At 41.6% G+C, this 20727-nt stretch overlaps 1 protein-coding gene across 5 annotated transcripts in view; it reads left to right on the top strand.

The window, feature by feature from the left end:
• zfhx3b (zinc finger homeobox 3b) overlaps positions 1–18818 on the top strand; it is a 547203-nt gene extending 528385 nt beyond the window's left edge. For all 5 annotated transcript variants that reach the window (XM_022670083.2, XM_022670080.2, XM_049465835.1 and 2 more), the window contains 3 exons: positions 5103–5220; positions 5363–10882; positions 11018–18818. In XM_022670083.2, coding sequence (XP_022525804.2) covers positions 5103–5220; positions 5363–10882; positions 11018–12741 — 7362 coding nt within the window. In that variant the 3' untranslated portion in view covers positions 12742–18818. The remainder of the gene's footprint in view (positions 1–5102; positions 5221–5362; positions 10883–11017) is intronic.
• The last annotated feature ends 1909 nt before the right edge of the window (positions 18819–20727 follow it).

Here is a 20727-nt window from a genome sequence, read left to right as displayed (position 1 = left end):
AACAAGAAGAAGAAGGATAATAAAAAAAAAACACAAAGAAACAGGAAAAAAAAACAGAGTTATTTGATTTCTTACTTTTATTTCTCCCACAGTCGCCCCCACGCTGAACGCCGTAAATGAATGTGACCAGTGTGGAGAGTTGCGAAAGCAGTGATTTACATTACAAAGTGGACTGTTTCTAGACAAGTGCTTCATTAGGAGACGAGAGCCAAGCACGGAGAGTATCCCAAGGTCACTTTTAATTTGGACCGCCTAATTGGCAAACATAGTTCCAAATGGCTATCATCTAGCCAGACTGAGAATTAATGAAGCACAATTATTTTCATTACCCCTATCTAAGACAGACAGAAAATGAGACACAGAGTGAGAGAGAGAGGGAGGGAGGGATCGAGAGAGACAGAACGAGGTGGGGGGGGGGGAAAGAGAGAGAAAAAGAGAGAGAGAGGGAAAGAGCAGCCAAAAAAAAAAAAAAAAAACAGGCTGTGCATCTTCATGCAGAGGCGGCTGCGGGAAATAAAAGTCACCTATTTCAGAATTCATTAAGAGCTGCTGTCCGACACGTGCGCCGGCACCGAGCATCTCGTTCTACTTGTAAAAAGGTGCTGGTTTTAATGTGCATTGTATTAGCTGTGTTTCCATCATGTGCCACTCTCGTACCGAGCCCGGTGCATTATCATCTCTATAAAAGCAAAAATATGGCTACCAGCTCGCTAATAATGCAGTCGCTGTTTTTATCCTGCCTAAAGAGCAGAGAGATTTAACTGTGTTGTTTCTTGGAGTGATTTGGCTTCACATGCATCAACATGAACACTATAGACTAGACTATAATAAAAAAAAATGCACATGTTCAGATAAACAAGTTCCCACTGGTTGATAAGGTGTTGCTAGGTGGTGTTTCTAAGTGTAGCTATGGAATAGTGGTACTCTACTGTAGCTGGTGGTTATTAAGGTGTTGCTAGGTGCTGTTATTATGGTGTTGGTAAGTGTAGCTATGGAATAGTCATACTCTACTGTAGCTGATGGTTACTAAGGTGTTGCTATGTGTAGCTATACTATACTGTTACTGATGGTTACTAAGGTGTTGCTAGGTGGTGTTTCTAAGTGTAGCTATGGAATAGTGGTACTCTACTGTAGCTGATGGTTATTAAGGTGTCGCTAGGTGCTGTTATTATGGTGTTGGTAAGTGTAGCTATGGAATAGTTCTACTCTACTGTAGCTGTGGTTACTAAGTAGTTGGTAAGTGTAGCTATGGAATAGTCATACTCTACTGTAGCTGATGGTTGCTAAGCTGTTGCTAAGTGTAGCTATAGTTCTACTCTACTGTAGCTGATGGTTATTAAGGTGTCGCTAGGTGCTGTTACAAAGGTGTTGGTAAGTGTAGCTATCATACTCCACTGTAGCTGATGGTTGCTAAGCTGTTGCTAAGTGTAGCTATAGAATAGTTCTACTCTACTGTAGCTGATGGTTACTAAGGTGTTGCTAAGTGTAGATATACTCTACTGTAGCTGATGGTTACTAAGGTGTTGCTAGGTGGTGTTGCTAAGTGTAGCTATGGAATAGTTATACTCTACTGTAGCTGGTGGTTACTAAGGTGTTGCTAGGTGGTGTGGTGTTGCTAAGTGTCGCTATGGAATAGTTATACTCTACTGTAGCTGGTGGTATCTAAGATGTTGGTAGGTGTTTGCTCTGGAAAGGTATTGCTTAGCAGTTCCTATGCATTTGCTAGATGTAGTGTTGCTATGGTATAATACAATAATTGGTTGCTGAGGTGTAGCTATGTGGTTGGCATGATTACATAATCAGGTGTCTACTGAGATATTCAATGTCTCACCATCTTGGTGCTAATTTGTTGGGTCAGCAGCCATGAAAACTGTGCTCTGATTGGTCAGCTTGGTTTTAACCAAAGAAATTTTAGCCACCAACCATCAGTACGATACAGAGCTCAATTTTAGGCTCCTATTGTTGGGCAATGGACCTTCCAAATTTGGGAGGAAATGGGATAAAAATTTAAATAAATAATTTTTAAAAATGGGACTTGAAAGAGCCTTAAGACGGAAGAAGTAGAAGAGTATCGGAAACAACGTAGCTGTAATTATTTCACTGCCGCAAATTTGGAAAGAGTAGAAGCATAAAGGCAGTGCAGTAACGCCTCTTTTGTAGTGTTGATGGGGAATGCAATAGAACAAGGTGAGCCGCCTCAAAGGAATTAAGTGGAGGCGGCTGATGGAGGCCTCGGTGCTGCTGGATTACAGAGCTAGTGGCAAATAAGTTAAAGCGGATGATGTAAGTGTTACTGCTCCATATGAAAGAATGTCCAGGATCTGAATATCCCTGACAACCATGCAATCCTTTTTGAAATCTTCTTAAAACAAAAAAAAAATTGCGCAAATATCCCAGATATCCCGGTGTTTTCCTCAGGCAATCTCTGTCACTCTTTATGTGGATCAGATTGGAAAGATAGTTGTTGAGTGCAGCTCCTGTAATTGTATCATGGTGAGGACCGTATGTATCGTATGATCTCTGACAGAGCCAGCGTAATTCATATTCCAGCAGCAGGAGGGGATGGAGGTGTAAAAATGCACCATGTGTTCATTAGTTAGTTCACTGTGTTGCATTGCTGCTTTCGATATTCTCCTGAGAACAACAAAGCTGGCAGGTCGGACAGTATGGCTAGAGAATAATATTTGTATATAACAATTATCTGGACCTTCTTTGATCAATCAAGGAACGTAAGACTATCAAGAAAACACATGTGAATATATAGGGTCAGTTTACCAGACAGGAATTAAGCCTAATTGTAGAGTATATATTTTTTACTTCAATTAAAAATCTCCATTTAAAATGCTCCCTAGTCTTAGACCAATCCTTGTCCAGGAATCTGTCCCAAAGTGTGCAAATTAATGCAGCAGTGGAGAAAACAACCACAATTTTAAGAATATAGCATTCAACTGAAACCCTGTTTACACTGGATCACTTTATAATATTTAGTATCCGAATTATAACTGGATTAGACCACAATTATATCTTTTTAAATCCGACAAAACTTATTTTTTACTTATTTTTAAATTGAAAAATCAAAGTTAAGGCAGAAAATAAGTGATTTTTCCTTACTTTAAGTCTTATTTCACTAATTGTAAGACTTTGTGATTATAGCTTATTTTAAGAAATCTTACTAAGATTTTTTTTTTCACCCCATTAGCCGATTTTTTTGCTTAATTTAAGCATTTAAATCTCAAGTGCCTAGTTTTCGCCAATTATTTTTTTGCAGTGTATGAGGTCACAGTTATTGAAGCAGTGCTATTGGTCATTGCATGATTGTCTAAAATACTGTTCACTGTTATATATGTTATATATGTGAAAAAAAACCATACAAATAAACACAATATTTCACTGTTTCCACACATTTTATCGAAATGTACACCGCATAAGACAGCATAAATATGATCATACAACTGAAATCTGTATCATACAGATTTCAGTTGGATTAACCAGAGACACATTTGACTTCCAAATATAAATGTAAATCTGACCAGGATATAATCCAGATACTATTCACATGAAGTGACCAGGTGTGAACAGGGTCTGCACTGAGTTAGAAAAAACAGAGATTAGGAAAGAGGGATTGAGAGCAGGAATCAGACATGGTGGAGTAAGAAATAGCAGCATAAGGAGGAGGAGAAGAAGAAGGAGGAGGGTGAGGAGGATGGAGGAATTGAAATGCTGGATGGGTAGTGAGGCTGATTGTTCTGTTTGGGGAGTTAATTGAAGGAAGGTGAAGCAGACTGTGCCTCATCTCCCGACCTCTTCCAATCTCAATCACTGATTATTGTTAAATAGGAGCCGATTAATGAGTGCGTTTGATGAATTGTTATCTTTTTTTTTCTGAGTGAGCGAGAGACGGCGGGGAGGGGGCATCAAGATGCAACTACAGAGAAAAAGAGAAGAAGCTGCTGGAAAAAAGAGAGAAAAGACAGGGAACCGCTGCTGTCATTCACACATGATTGACTTCAACCTTTTCTACAGCCATGCAAACCTGGCTGCAGTTCTGCACATTTCAATCAATATTCATTGAGCCTTCAACCAATGTTGAAATTAAATCAGTATTAAAAAAAAGAAGATTGAACTGGTATACACAAACAAACTTCATTTCATGCCTCTTTTTTACCATTTATAACATTTATACCATTTTTTATTCATGTTCTTACATACAATTTGCTTTTTTTTTACTTTTAGACTTTTAAAATGATAATATTCGAGCTTGAAAGGGCTTTAATGAGCTGCAGCACATGCAGCACAAATGAAGTGGAATGTGGTAATACATTTTTAAACTGACAGTAGTCGAATTACACAGAATTCCAAGACCAGTGACGCCATTTGTGTTAATAGTTTGAGCTTGCAGTGGAATGAGATACACTTTTTATGAGGAGGAGGAGGAATTATTTAATTAGGCTCCCTAATAAGCTTTTCAGCCGGCCAAGGTAGGATCTCAGCCCCATCACACTAATTGGCTGCAGCAGAACTTTCCCAGCTTGTGACAAAACACCATCGGTGATCAAAGTGCAAATTCCTGCAATGGCAAACAAAGTAAAATAGAAGTCATGTGATTGGGCTTTTTATGAGAGTGGTACATCCCTTTATGTGTGTGTAGGGGTGGGCAGTTGGACAGTATTTTATGACTTTTTAATATTTTATTAATATTTGGATTCAGACTTTTAGGCAAATATTATTGGGTCTCATTGATGCTGAAAGAAAACTGACCAATTGTACATTTTGTAAGATAAAATGTGTAATTACTCAAGTTTAATTGAATGGAGTGCAGCATATTCAAAATAAAAGTCATGCTACTAAGCATGGGATAGTGTTCGAATAGTACTTTTCAGGAATCTGATGTATAATCAATGTTTAATCTAATGTATTTTGTCTGAGAGTCAAACAAAATCTTTAAATATCGTAAATATCTGTAAAACAACTCTTTATAACAACTGTATATGGAATGTTTTCTGACCTATTTGAGTTTCCTAGCAATCCTAGCACAACATGTTAAGCTGATGTTAAAGACCTTTAATTAACATATATGGCACACCTTGTGTTTTATTTTCCAGGTGGCAGCTTCTGAGGCGTTGCCAGCAAGCATGTTCATACCAGTCCCTGGACCGGAGAGAGAGTCTCATAATACATCTGTGCCCAACTCAACCTCCGAAGACACAAAGAAACAAATGGGTAAGAACATTTTTTACAACTAAAACCTGCATTTTGTTTAAGCTTATGTGAAGAAAATGTGTATGCAATGATAAAAGTGACAAGCAATCATTTGTATTTACTAAAAAAAAAAATCCTGACATCCTGTATGATTTGTTTCCAGTTACAGAGACTACAGACATTGAGCCTGAAAAAGGAATTTCGATGACTACGGACATAATTGAAGCTCGCAAGTCACCTCTTGAAGATCAGCAGCCTGCTAGAGAAGACCCTACTGGATTCCTATGCTGGAAAAAGGGCTGCAACCAAGTATTCAAATCGTCCAACGCCCTACAGATGCACTTCAACGAGGTCCACAACAAAAGGCCGCAGCTGCCAGTCTCGGATCGTCACGTCTACAAGTACCGCTGCAACCAGTGCAGTCTAGCGTTCAAGACGATAGAGAAGCTGCAGCTGCATTCCCAGTATCACGTTATCCGAGCGGCCACCATGTGTTGCCTGTGCCAGCGGAGTTTCAGGACCCTGCAGGCCTTGAAGAAACATCTGGAGACTAGTCACCTTGAACTGAGTGAAGCTGACATTCAGCAGCTCTACGGAGGATTGCTAATGAATGGAGACCTGATGGTTATGGGTGACCCGTCACTCGGAGAAGACCAAGGAGGTCTGCTTGAGGATGAGAAAGAAGGAGAGGAAAGTGATCCTGAGGAAAAACAGAGCCCAACAGGCAGTGACTCGGGATCCTTGCAAGAGGATTCTGGATCAGAGCCCAAGCGAGCACTGCCATTTAGAAAAGGCCCCAATTTCACCATGGAGAAGTTCTTGGATCCTTCTCGCCCTTTCAAGTGCACAGTCTGCAAAGAGTCTTTTACCCAGAAGAACATTCTTCTGGTGCATTATAATTCTGTATCGCACTTGCACAAGGTCAAGCGTGCTCTGCAGGAATCCACCACAGGTCAGCCAGAGCCAACCAGCAGCCCCGATAACAAGCCCTTCAAGTGCAGCACTTGCAATGTCGCCTACAGCCAGAGCTCCACGCTGGAGATCCACATGCGCTCCGTCCTCCACCAGACCAAAGCCAGGGCGGCCAAGCTTGAAGCAGCCGGCGGCAGCTCCAGCTCAGTCAGCAGTGGCAGCGCAAGTGGAGGCACATCCAACAGCACTTCTACCCCGAGCCCCGTCCCACCCACCAACTCGACAACCAGCTCCAGCAACAACAGCTGTTCCCCAGCAAGCGTTCAGACAGCGCACAGCATCTCGGGAGGAAACCACCTGAGCCAGTCTCACAGTCTTGAGAGCATGTCTAATTCAGCCTGTCATCCTTCTCCCTCCGAGAACCAGGAGGCAAAGAAAAAGAAATTTGCTGACATGCTGTCCTCAAGAGGCCACCAGCAGCAGCTCCAACAACAGCAGCAGCTGGCTCAGGCTCAAGCACAAGCCCAGGCCCAGCTCCAGCAGGAGCTCCAGCAGCAAGCTGCCCTACTTCAGTCCCAGCTCTTCAACCCCCTACTACAGCACTTCCCAATGACAACAGATGCTCTTCTACCACTTCAGCAGCAGCAGCTGCTGTTTCCTTTCTATATTCCCGGGGCTGAATTTCAACTGAATGCGGAAATGAACCTGAACAGTTCTGCGCTGAACTTAAGTGGCTCTGCTGCATCGCTGTTGGAGGAACAGAAGAACCAGGCCCAGCAGGCCCAACAGAGCTGCCTACAGCAGCAGCTGATGCACCACCACCTTCAGCAACAGCACCAAGCTCATTCCCACTCCCAGGCCTCGAGCCAAATGGCTTTACTTCAGCAGAGTGCGTCTCTTGCACACTCAGTAGAGAAAAAACCAAAGGCGATTGTTCCTCATACTGAGAAGGACAGAGAGCTGCCAAAGGATAAAGACATGAATGACAAAGCCGAGGATCACGTTCCAAAGGATATCTCAGACAATTCAAAGTCCAAAGAGAAGAAAGATGTTCCACAAGCTAATGTAGCTAATGTGAATCAGGACCCTGGATTCCCTCCACCACGAATCGCATCAGATGCTCGTGGTAATGCCACCAAAGTGCTATTGGAGAATTTTGGATTTGAATTGGTGATTCAGTACAACGAGAACAAACAGAAAGCTCAGAAAAAGCCCGGAGCTGTTCCTGGATCAACCGCTCCAGGTGGCATCACTAGAGTCGTTGACCCCGTTGAGGGACTGGAGAAACTGGAGTGCGAGGCCTGTGGTAAACTCTTCTCCAACATTTTGATTCTGAAGAGTCACCAGGAGCACATCCATCAGGCCTTCTTCCCATTTAGATCGCTAGAAAGATTTGCCAAGGAGTACAGAGAACAGTATGACAAGCTGTACCCGCTAAGACCACCAACACCTGAGGCTGCTCCTCCCCCACCACCCCCTCCTCCCCCACCACCACCACCGCCTCCACCTCCACAGAGAGCACCAACCCCAAATATACCCGTCTCTACACCTGCGCTCACTCCTCCCACTGTTTCAACTCCACAAGGTCCACCTCCAGGCCCACTTCCCCAAATTCCAATGGCGATGGATCTTCCTCTGTTCTCTCCACTCATGATGCAGCCTATGTCTCTCCAATCGCTACCGTCTCAAATCCCTGCTCAGCTGCCATCTGTTGAACCTGGTTTGGCCACTGATCTTGCGCAGCTGTATCAGCAGCAGCTGACGCCAGCGATGCTGCAGCAACAGAATAAGAGGCCTCGTACTCGTATCACAGACGACCAGCTGAGAGTTCTGCGACAGTACTTTGACATCAACAATTCACCAAATGAGGAGCAAATAAAGGAAATGGCAGACAAGTCAGGATTGCCACAGAAAGTCATCAAGCACTGGTTTCGCAACACTCTTTTCAAAGAGCGTCAACGCAACAAAGACTCGCCCTATAACTTTAACAATCCACCTATTACCACCTTGGAGGATGTCAAAATTGATTCCAAGCCACCGTCCCCTGAACCCCTTAAACATGAGTCCTGTGGCAGTAAGAGGTCCTCAAGAACTAGGTTCACAGACTACCAGCTGAGAGTACTGCAAGACTTCTTTGATGCCAATGCTTACCCTAAAGATGATGAGTTTGAGCAGCTATCTAATCTTCTGAGCCTACCCACTCGAGTCATTGTTGTATGGTTTCAGAATGCCAGACAAAAAGCTCGTAAAAATTACGAGAACCAGGGAGAAGGAGTGAAAGACGGCGAGCGACGTGAGCTGTCCAATGACCGATACATTCGCACTACCAACTTAAACTATCAGTGCAAAAAGTGCAGCCTGGTCTTCCAGCGCATATTCGACCTCATTAAACATCAAAAGAAGCTTTGTTACAAAGATGAGGATGAAGAAGGACAATATGACAGTCAAAATGAAGACTCTCTAGATCTCTCCCATGAATACTACACTCCTTCTGGGTCATCAGGTCACACACCAATGCCATCCTCTTCAAGTCTCTGTCCTCTTCCACCATCATCTTCTTCGTCGTTCTCTCACATGACATCTTCCGAGAAGGTCGAAGCCGCCCCCGCGAGCACATCGAACACCTTTGATGAAAAGTCCAAAAACTCTGCAGAAACATCCCTGGCTCAAAGAGAGCAGGCCACAGTGAAACAGGAAAGCAGCAGTCACCGGCCTGAGACTCCACAGCAGAGACCACCACGAGAGGAAAAGGTTCACGCAGCACCAAAGAACACAAAACTTTCTTCACCTTCCCTCTCTCAGCAGCAACAGCACACTAGTGCTTCAGCCTCAGTTTCTCACGCCAGCCAGACTGCCTCCCAAAGTTCTCTCATGGCTCTCAGTTCTCATTTAGCTTCTGCTTCGCAGCAGCAGCTGGCCCAGCAGATGATTCCCTACCAGTGTGAGCAGTGCAAGCTTGCCTTTCCCTCTTTTGAGCATTGGCAAGAACACCAGCAGCTTCACTTCCTGAGTGTTCAGAACCAATTTATTCACCCCCAGTTCTTGGATCGCTCAATGGACATGCCTTTCATGTTATTTGACCCTAGCAATCCTCTGCTTGCTAGCCAGCTACTGGCTGGAGCTTTGCCACAAATACCAAGCAGCTCTGCCACTTCTCCGTCAACACCTACATCGACCATGAACTCCCTAAAGAGGAAGCTGGAGGAGAAAGCAGGCACAAGTCCTGGTGAAAATGACAGCACTAATAGTGGGGAAGAGCCACAAAGAGACAAACGTCTTAGAACCACTATTACTCCTGAGCAACTTGAGATCCTGTACCAGAAATATTTACTAGACTCCAATCCCACCCGAAAAATGCTCGACCACATTGCTCACGAGGTCGGGCTCAAAAAACGAGTGGTGCAAGTGTGGTTCCAAAACACCAGGGCCAGGGAAAGAAAAGGGCAATTTCGGGCCGTTGGGCCAGCTCAAGCACATCGGCGCTGCCCCTTCTGTCGTGCCCTTTTCAAGGCTAAAACTGCTCTAGAAGCCCATATTCGTTCACGGCACTGGCATGAGGCAAAGCGTGCTGGGTACAACCTAACACTTGCTGGTTTAGTATCCGACCAGGAGGGCATGCACTTGAAAATGGACCCTCAGGATCTTGCTGTCTACTCCCATATGGCTGCTTCTAACAACGATGCCCAGTGCTCATCCTTGTCACCTGTTAGTAAAACCATGGATTTGTCTCCAAGGGCACTTTTAAGTCCAACATCTATCAAAGTTGAGGGAATGGAGGAGTTTGAAAGCCCAACCATGTCTTCAGTGAACATGAGTTTTGACCAGAACAAGCTTGATAATGATGACTGTTCGTCTGTGAACACTGCGATCACTGATACCACCACAGGTGATGAGGCTAATGTCGACAATGACAGCGCTGATGCAAAGCACGGCCACAACAGCGGAGATTACTTGTCCAAGTCTGGTGGAACAATACCGCTCTCATCTCTCGAAAATGATGACCAGATGTCTTCAGGACTTGTGAGCCCTGCGACAAGTTACTACGCGAAAGACTTTGAAAATGAAAATATGGTGGATTACAGTGAGACGTCTAGTTTGGCTGACCCTTGCTCACCAAGCCCTGGGGCATCTGGAAGTAGAAGCATTGACAGTGGTGACAGACCTGGTCAGAAGCGCTTCCGAACCCAAATGACTAACCTCCAGCTGAAAGTGCTCAAGTCCTGCTTCAGCGATTACAGAACTCCTACCATGTTGGAGTGTGAGGTACTCGGCAATGACATCGGACTTCCGAAAAGAGTTGTCCAAGTCTGGTTCCAGAATGCTCGTGCTAAGGAAAAGAAGGCTAAGCTCAGCATGGCTAAACACTTTGGCATCAACCAGACCTCTTATGAGGGACCTAAGACGGAGTGCACTTTGTGTGGAGTTAAATACAGTGCACGCCTCTCGGTGCGGGACCACATCTTCTCCCAGCAACACATATCCAAGGTAAAGGATACTATTGGGAGCCAGCTTGACAAAGAGAAGGAGTATTTTGACCCAGCCACTGTTCGTCAGCTCATGGCCCAGCAAGAGATGGATCGCATCAAGAAGGCCAATGAGGTCCTGGGACTGGCACAACAACAAGCCATGCAGCAACAAGGGATGTTTGACAGTCCTGCCTTGCAAGCCCTGAATCTGCAGTCAGCCTATTCAAATCTGCAAGGAATACCCCCTGTCCTCTTGCCTGGTGTTGGAAGCCCTTCCCTTCCGGGCTTTAACTCTTCGAATTCAGGTATGTTGTTCACTCTGACATTGATATAAAGCAGTTTACATTAAGAAAAAAAGTTATTCTAAGTGACACTTTTTTGATATTTGATATTTTCACATTTGCTTCATTTTTATTGACGCAGTTCTATGTGTTTTTCAGCTTTAACCCCTCCGAAACCTCCAAACATTCTGAACATGCCTGGTGCCAGTGTACCTTCACCCAGTCTCCCCACATCTGGTTTACCCAACAAGATCCCCTCCTCTTCCTCCTTGGCTTCACCCAGCCCAGCTCAGGCCAGCACTTCTGTTGCCCACTCAAGTACTACTACCACATCCACATCAAACTCCCTGACCACCCAACCAGGCCCACGGGCTGATCCTCCCAAAGAGCGTGACACTGAAAGGGTCAGGGAGAAAGAGTCCAAGTCAAAGGAGAAGGCAGAGAAGTCCTCAGCATCGATGTCGACCGGAGGAACTCCTGCTCCCTCCACTTCTGCTGCCAGTGCCAAGAAAGAAAAACCAGACACAGCAGTTCCAGCCACCTCCATGCCAACTCCTGGTATGGAGTACGTGGTCGATCCGGCTCAGCTCCAAGCTCTGCAGGCTGCTTTAGCATCCGATCCAACCGCTCTGCTTACCAGCCAGTTCCTGCCCTATTTTATGCCAGGCTTTTCTCCATATTACGCCCCCCAGATTCCTGGCGCTCTCCAAGGTGGATACCTTCAGCCTATGTACGGTATGGAAAGTCTTTTCCCCTACAACCCAGCTTTATCACAGGCCCTAATGGGGCTGTCACCAGGATCCCTGCTCCAGCATTACCAGCAATATCAGCAGAGCCTGCAGGAGGCACTTCAGCAGCAGCAGCGGCAGCTTCAGCAAATCCAGCAACCCAAATCGAGCCAAACTCAAGCCCCTTCTCAGCCCTCGGTGGACCGTAAAGATTCTGCCAAAGATTCCGCAAAGACAGAGGAGCAGAAAGGCACTCCCCCAGTCGATACCTCTTCTTCTCACAATAACCTAGCCCCTGAGCAGCACGAAGTGGATGGTAAAGGTGCAGACCCCCTTCTCGACCAATTCATTGTCCCCAAAGTTCAGTACCGGCTGGCGTGCCGCAAATGTCAAGCTGTTTTCAGCAAGGAGGAAGCAGCCATCAGCCACCTCAAGTCAATCTGCTTTTTCGGTCAGTCTGTGGCAAACCTGCAAGAGATGTTGCTTCGGGTCCCCGGCGGTGGCGGTTCAGCCGAGGGCGGCCTCTACGACTGCCTGGCCTGTAACACCACCCTGGACGGGGACAAAGCACTCAGTCAACACCTGGATTCAGCCTTGCACAAACACAGAACAATCACACGATCAGCCAGAAATGCCAAAGAGCACGCTACTAGTTTATTACCTCACTCTTCAGCCTGCTTCCCCGATCCTAACACCGCATCTACCTCGCAGTCTGTCACTCACCCAAACAACACCCTATCTCCCCCACCGACAACGTCGAACACCACGCCGTCCTCATCCGTGTCTGCATCTTCATGCTCCTCCTCCTCCTCTGCTGCCCTCCTGAACACCACAGCTGCCAGCAAACCCTGGCCCCAGGCCCCTTTCTCTAGAGCTTTAGCTGGGAAGCCCAATGCCACTCCTTCTACATCGTCTTCTTTTCCTCCAGTATCCTCACCTTCAACGGTTACCTCAAGTTCATTGAGCACCTCAGGGGTTCAGACCTCGATACCAACAGACGTCTTTACCGACGAATCTGACTCTGATAGCAGTCAGAAGTCAGCGGACAGGCTGGGCAGGTCGGCGGAGGAGCCACAGCAGCCCGGCTGTCTCAAAGACAGCGATAGTTGTAGTAGTAATATGGCTAGTGTAGGAACAGACTCCATCAGATTGTAAAAGAGCTTTCGGTGATGGACAATATTTAAAACACACAAAAGACAAAAAAAAAACAAATAAAACACAGAAGTAAAAAAAGCAGCAATGTTTAAAATATGTTTAAAAGTATACAAACCAATTTCAGAAAAGATGTGTAAAGACTAACTGCAATTCCAAAGCTTGTAACCAAAAATTTAAATGTTAATGGATTGTTTTCCCATATCAACATGCTGGTTTTAATTAATAACTAATTTATTTCCACTCCTCTTTATATATATATATATATATATATATATATATATATATATATATATATATATATATGAGGCACTTGGCTATCGCTCTAGGGGAATGCTGTGTTGCAATTAATGGACTGCCTCAAGTCAAATAGCCCCGGAACCAACCTGTCCATACCATACAAAGAACACGGAGAGAGCAAGCAGACAACAAGAAGATAACAAGCTGTCCCTTTCTGCTTGTTACTGTTGTTTGCATAAGTATTTTCACCTAAAATAGTACAGTTACACAAACAAAGCCAGTATGTACTGTATGGGAGAATAGTCTTACAGTTTTCTTGCTGTCTAAGCATTCAAATACCAATGGCTTGCTAAAGAAAAAAAAAGAATAATGTAATGTCTATTTTATTCTCAGGTCAACAGCTCACAACCTTTTTTATGTTACGAAAATCATTATTTTACTCATTTTGTTCCTTAAAAAATGGTAAACGTTTCTGTTTTTGTATTACTTTTAACTGACAAAGTATTTGGAAGTGAAACTAACTTAAAGACATAGCTTTCTGGGCATTCAAATGGGTAGCTGAACTGCTGGTTGTAAACCTTTTCAATTTTTTGTCAATTCTTTCAACAAAATGGGAGGATACCTACAATCCCACTGTACCCAGACACGAAGAGCATTGCAGACTTGTTGGTGAGGGATTAAAAAAAGATATTATTTTTGTTGTTTTCCGTTTTGTTTTTTTTTTATTTTGTTTTTAAAGGAAAAGAACTTTCTGTATTTATGATAGATATAAACATTTTTGGTGTTTAGTAGATTGTTGCATTGGAAATGAATTTAAACAGTATGGTAGACTGAAAAATCTTTGTGTACATTTAGCTTTTGTATCGTCCAACCTTAAGGCGCTTCATTTGATGTTGTCTTGGTCATTCCAATAGACTAGATTAAGGAGCAGGAACTGATCTATACTTTATTTCTGTCCAATCAATCCACAGCTTCTCGGATTGATTACGTTCACCCAACTGCCACCGACAGACTTGGCAGAGGTCCCTTCGTTTCGGGAGGGCCTTCTCTCCTTTGCTAGTTGGTGCAGCGCTGACCAAAAGAGAAAAATATCGATAGAGATCTGGGGGTGTTTTTTTTTTTCTTTTCTTTTCTTTTCAAAAACGGTGATTAATATTCACTTATATTTCTGTTACGTTCTCGTGCACTTACAATTGTCTGACTTTCTTTATCCCTTTTTCTGTGTCTTTCTGTGCGTTTATCCCTCCTTCGTTCCTTTGTGTTTTCTCGTTCCCCCCCCCCCCCCCCTCCTCCTTCGCTGTATTTGTAGATTTGGAGAGTTTTCTCCTTTTAGCACTACAAAGCAGACGTTGTGTGTTTCATGCAGTGTGGCTGTGTGGCTGCAGTCTGTTATAATGGGCTTTATTGTGTGTTTTTCCCTTTTTTTTTCCCTCTTTTTCCTCTTGTTTCGTTCGTTGTCATAGATGAAAATGAAAAGAATAATAATAATAATTCACGCTTTAAAACGAAAAGAAAATCCAAAGACTAAACACTTTCACCATTGGTGCATAAAGATGAGAAAAGAGGCTTCTTTATACTTGAGAATTTGTTGCTGTTTTTAAGGAAAGAAAAAACAAAGTTTTAGAATAAAAGGAGTACGCATCAGAGCTGCCGTCCTCGCCTCTTTGCAGGCGGACCGGCGGCTTTTTTACGTAGAAAAATACCAAGAATACCAAAAACCAAAAAAGGACCCTTGTCCTTGCATTGTGGAGTAGCACCATTACAGAGCCATTGCAGTTTGTAAGATAGAAGTTGAGAATCTCTTTGTTTTAACTCTTCGGTCACACGAGATCCATTACATTTTTTCATTTCTTTTCTTTTTGTTCAGAGAAAATGTATAAGGTCTGGTCTTTGAGGACATACGTTTTGCTGCTAATGTAGATGATTTTTTGAGAAGAAGAAGAAAAACCTAGATGCATGCTCATTTCGCTTTTTTGGCTAAGCTTTAATGAAAGAAAAGAAACAACCAATAAACCATCTCCCTGCCTCTGCGACATCGTTTTATTTACTCTTCCTTGTTGCAAAAACGGAACTCTGAAGACTGTGAATATATGTTCCAAAGGACATTTTGGCATTTTTTTTAATTCCGTTTTTTTTTTCTTTATGTTTTTTTGAGCAGACCAACATCAAAAGCCAATGATCTATCTGTTATTTTGTTTGTTAGGAACAGACAGAAGAGCATTCCAAATAGCACACCTGAGTTTCCTGAGATTTCTGATTTCTTACGCAAGGACAGATTCTTTTCCGTATTTTTTTTCTGTATTCTTAAATTCTCATTTCTGTAAGGTGACTGTAAGGTGTCATGTAATTCTGCCATCCCATTAAATCTTCTCATTCTGAAGCGTACAGTGCAGGGTTCAGTGCAGTCGAGTTCAAGTCCCTGCGTTGTCCGTTTTTTTTTTTTTTTCGTTTTCTGTCCGTATTTTCTATATTTTTTGTTTTCTTTTTTTTCTCCTCACTTGAAGAAACAGATCATCATGTAATAGTGGTTACCAAAAATGTACATATTGTAACACATCTGGTACTTACACGTCTCACTGATCTTGCTGGTCACTGGTGTCATCACGCCTCTCCCATCTATAACGAGTCTCAGAAGGAAATATAAGGCTGTTTCTTTTGCGCGAAACGTGCAAAAAACGTCTGGAGCGGCGGCCTCCCCTCTTGGATTTAAAAAGAAAAAAATGATGAAAAAATAATAAAAAATCACAAAAATATAAGCACGTAGGGACTTGCCCCAGGTTTCTGCAGGGTGTAAAGCCATTTTCATGCACGATACTGTTCTATTACAGGTTTCCAAGGGACATCTTCATTCCAAAGCATCATATACGGAATAAGACTGGAAGAAAACAGTTCGCTCTTTCCGTTTTTCTTTTTCCTTCTTCTTTCTTCTTTTCTCCTGAAGGTGTCCCTTCGGTGTTTCGGATGGTGAATAAGGTGTGTGTTTGTTTCTGCCTTTATGTCCAAAGTGGTCACTCACTCCAATGATTGGTTGGGAATGGTGAATGATTGGTTCTGTTTTAATCGAATTGTGCCCCACCTAATCTTTTAATCTTTTTAGTTTAGTTTATTTTAATATCCTCACCAAAACTACAGAATATATATTTAAATTTGTGAATAACTGCGTATTTTTCTCTTTTATTTTTTATTTTTTGGCCACAGATGTATAGCAAGTGTATTTTGGCCAACACGATACATTGCTCAATCTCGGAAGTGTGTTTTTTAAAGAAAAAAAAAGTGTTACGTCTTGCAGAGCAATGTGATCTGGTGTTAATTAATGAATAACTTGCGCATGCTGTTGAAAATTAGGTCGATCTGGTCTGCAAGCTTTCCCACTCACTCTCCTCTCCTCAATCCTGTTCACACTAAAAAAAAATATTGTTCATAATTATTTTTTGAGAAAAGTTACGATGTATAGTTTATTTTTTTTCCAATGCTCTTGCTTTGACTTTCAGTTCAGACAATGTCAGACATTTATTATTATTTTTCCTATAACTATTTGTATTTTATTTTAATGTATATTAAATGTTCCTCATATACGTAAATTAACGTTTTAACACCAGCTTTAAATTTGGAGTCAATCTTTGTTTGTTTGTTTGTTCATTCGTTTGTTCGTTTAATTGTTTAATTTTCCTGTTCTTACTCTATAAGACCTGGCCACTTTACGGTGTTTATCTTTCTTTTTTTGACACTGTTCTTTGATCTCTTGCTTCCAAAAAAAAAAATTCAATCTCTTTTTTTTCTATTATTATTATAAATATTAATTTTCTGTCTTACGGGCTCTGGCGAGGGGCCAAGTTTGAGGTACTCCTCGCATGATTATTATTATTATAATTATTATTATTATCATCATCATCATCATCATCATCATCACCAGAATCACCATCACCATCGACTGAACATCGACTCTGCCAGAATGGACTGTGTGTGTGTGTGTGTGTGTGTGTGTGTTTGTTTCCTAAGAGCCTTTTAAGACTTTTGTTTCTTTATTTTATTTTTTTTCTTCAATCATATTTTTTCATCATGTTTCCCACTTTTTAACACATTTCACACCAAACCGTTGAGTTGAACTGCGTCTTCAGCTGGATCTTCAGTGCGACGATGAGGAGGGCGAAAGTTTGGGAACGTTACAATAATAATTAAGTCATGTGGATACTGAATCACTGAGCAGTTTGATCGTTACTTTTTTTTTTTTTAAATATTGTTATTATTAATGTTACTTTCATTAAATATATGAATGTGGCCAAAGCATAATGCAGTTGGACAAAAAAAAAAAAAAGAAAAGAAAAAAAAAAGGAGAATTTCAGTTGGTGCCCCTGATGATGAGTGTATATTTATTGTGGCACAAACACAAACACGACACACGACTGAGATACATCGACTCTCGTTTGGGATACTTGATTTTTTTTTTTGTGGACATTTTGCAAAGAGAGAAAGAAGGCAGGTTTTGCTGTAGAGGTCATCCTTTTTGCCCACTGTGAAAAAAAAAAAACATGTATACAGATATAGATATATTTAAAGAAGACATCGATTTTTTTCGCTTTTGATTTTGTTCTAAATGACAAAGAAGGAAAAACAAAGAGAACTGAACTCTGGGAAGCGTTGGAGATGCCAGTGAAAGGTCTGAGAAGGCTGTTGTTGGCACACCAAATCTGGGCATGGGAGCCAAAGGCAGGGACAAGGCTCGCCTCTGACATCACGTCATTATTTAATTACTGACTATTACTATTTGCCTATGGGAATAGACTCTGCAACTAGTGGACGTACGAGGAATTACGCAGTGGACACCGAGAGGAATAATCTGGGTTTCGCTGAACTTCGGTGGCTGGATCGGCCACGTTTTCCCTCTTCTCTCTCTCTCTCTCTTTCTCTCTTTCTCTTTTTCTCTCCTCTCTCTCGCTTTCCGCATCTACGCTGATGGACATTTTCCACAAACTCCTGAACGGGAGGGGACAGTACCACATGCCTCTTTTTTCTCCCGGTTCATGGTGTTGCTACCTGTTTTCATTTCTTCTTGCTCGTCTCACTGATGGAGGGAGGGACGGACGGACAGACAGATGCACGGACGGACATTCGCAACCGGCATCGCACGGCGTTGGCCTGCCGTGACACGCAGCCGGCCGATCTCATCGACCCATCTCTAAAAAGGACTTACTGTCGGAGGGGGAGGGGCTTTCCGGGCTGTCGCGCCCGAGGAAGCGGTTCTACACGAAAAAAAGCAACGCAACCAAAATTAACAACCAAACTTAACAAGCAACCAAACATGTGCTCCAAACTCAAAGACAAACTGCTACTGGAGCTCCCTGTTCCTTTTGTGACTCCTGGTGCCACAAATTTTTTTTTAACGCTTTTTGGTTTCGTTTCTTTGGAGATTTTTTCGTTTTCTTTTTTCGTTTTTTGTTTTCTTTTCTCGAATTATTCCTCCTCCGAGCCTCACAAGCACGGCTCAGTGGCTCCAGGTAGCCCACCCGAGGGTAGAAAAAACAGCCTTGCAATGTACAAAAAAGAGCAAGTTAAACCAAAAATGTTGTTCTTGATGTCTTTTCTATACTGTAGTCTTGTTAGCTTTTTTGTTACTGTAATTATATGATGAAGATTTCCAAACTGTACCAAATTACATGGAGACTAACATACATAAACCACATGGAACTTCAGACTTTTAAAGAAAAACTTTTGTCACAAAAAACCTTGTTGTCCTAGTTAAGTTGATTGTAGATGGTAATTGAATATACTCCTTTGAAAATATTTCATCAAGTATGTTTCTTGCTCATTGTGATACATTAAAAAGTATGAGCATAAATGCAGCGTGGCCTCGGCTTCTTTTCTTCTGCTTCATGATTATGAGTGTTTAACACATACACCGAGTACTACTGAAGAGCACAAAGCATCTCACCATACGATATTATCACGATATCTTACCCACACACATACACTGACTGCAACTCTTTACTACAGTCTTTTATGGCCATTATCTTCTTTACAGTACCAGTTGAGTTTGGACACACCTTAAAGTATTAACGTCATCCAGACTATGAAGAAAAACATTATTGAACAAAATTATTTAGTAAGCAAAAAGTGTTAAACAAACTAGAATATGTTTTATATTTTACATTCTTCAAAGTAGCACCTCTTACTTAGATGACAGCTGAACCCGTCAACTTGAATTTCTTGTCTCTTAATAAAGTGTTTGAGAGCATCAGTTGTAAAGTAGTGAAGTAAGTAGTGAGGTAGAGTTACAGGTATACAGTGAATAATAGCTCTATTTAAGTAATGTTCTAATCTATATAATGGCAAGAATCAGAAAAGAAAAGTAAACAAAAAATATTTAAGAAGGTCATTCAATACGAAAAATGTAAGAATTTTTAAAATAGCATCAACTCCGTCACCACAAAGACCATCAAAAAGGTTATGATGAAACTGGCACTCATCAGGACCGCCCCAGGAAAGGAAGAGCAAGAGTTACCTCTGTTGCACAGGATAAGTTTATCTGAGTTACCAGCCTGAGAAAGGCTTTTAAGTTACTACAAGATTCCTTACTATGTGTTCCTTCATAGGCTGGATCACTTCAGAATTAATTTACTATGTAGGAAAATTATAATAAAAACTTTTGACTGGGACTGTACATTAGAATAGTTTCGCTTCTGGTAATATGTGTAGGTAGAACACAGCTATGCTACACTAAAAGCTTTTTCAGACTGTTCAACAAACAAAAAAAAAGAGAAATACATACAACAATATATTAATGCAAAAAAAGAAAAATCAATATCAACATTTGATGCAAAATAACGATAATGTATCGGTAAATTGACCCCTTCTCTTATACACCATCCTCATACAGTAATTTTCGCTACTCTTATACATACACTGACTACTGCTGGAGAGTATATGCGCAGTGGATATACAGTACGGCTGCAAAATATTGGAAAAATATATAGAATTTCAATAGTTTATTTTTTCTGCAATATAAATGAAAAAAGATAGAGCTGGGCAATATGACTAAAAACTAGCTTTATATGTGTGAAAGAAACAGTGGTATATAATATATGGTACTTTATACTTTTATCCTGTATAATGAAATTGTATTTCCAATTCAAACTGCAATGCAAAACATAAAGGGAGAAGTTAATATTAGAAATATGTATTATATTATATTAGTATTTCTACTCTGGTCTAAACTGCTCCTATAAATGCTCCATAAATGTGAGCAGCAGCTTATTTGCATAAAAGTGTCAGAGCCCTTAAATGGCTCATTTTGAAAGGGACTGAAACTGGCAGGAATAGAGCCCTGATATCTTTATATTTATATGAGAGTAATTCGGTTTTGCGTAGCTCATGAAAGTATTTTAACATGGGTAAAAAAAGGTATAATATGTTTCCTATTAACAAAATAAAGACAGTAAATAAATCCAACTAATATATGTGTAAAATACATAGATATTAAGACATAAATTCTTTAGTAGAAACAAATGCAGACAATGATGCATTAGTCAATTTCAATGAAGTGCATTAAGCAGTTTTTTTCACTATTTAGCAACATGTAGGGTGCATCCCAAATTGAGTGCTAATTATTAATACTAAATAGTTGTTCAGTATGAAGTATGTAGTACAGATATAAACGTTTCAAAGTTTAGTATACATACTCAAGTATCCATAATACAAACTCAGTACTGGTTGGTTTTGAGTGTGGTTCCGGTTTACACTATTATCCCACAA

The sequence above is a fragment of the Astyanax mexicanus genome, chromosome 16, assembly GCF_023375975.1.
Source record: "Astyanax mexicanus isolate ESR-SI-001 chromosome 16, AstMex3_surface, whole genome shotgun sequence".
Lineage (NCBI taxonomy): Eukaryota > Metazoa > Chordata > Actinopteri > Characiformes > Acestrorhamphidae > Astyanax > Astyanax mexicanus.
The sequence above is the reverse complement of the archived record's forward strand: the minus strand, read 5'-3'. Positions and strand labels throughout refer to the sequence as shown.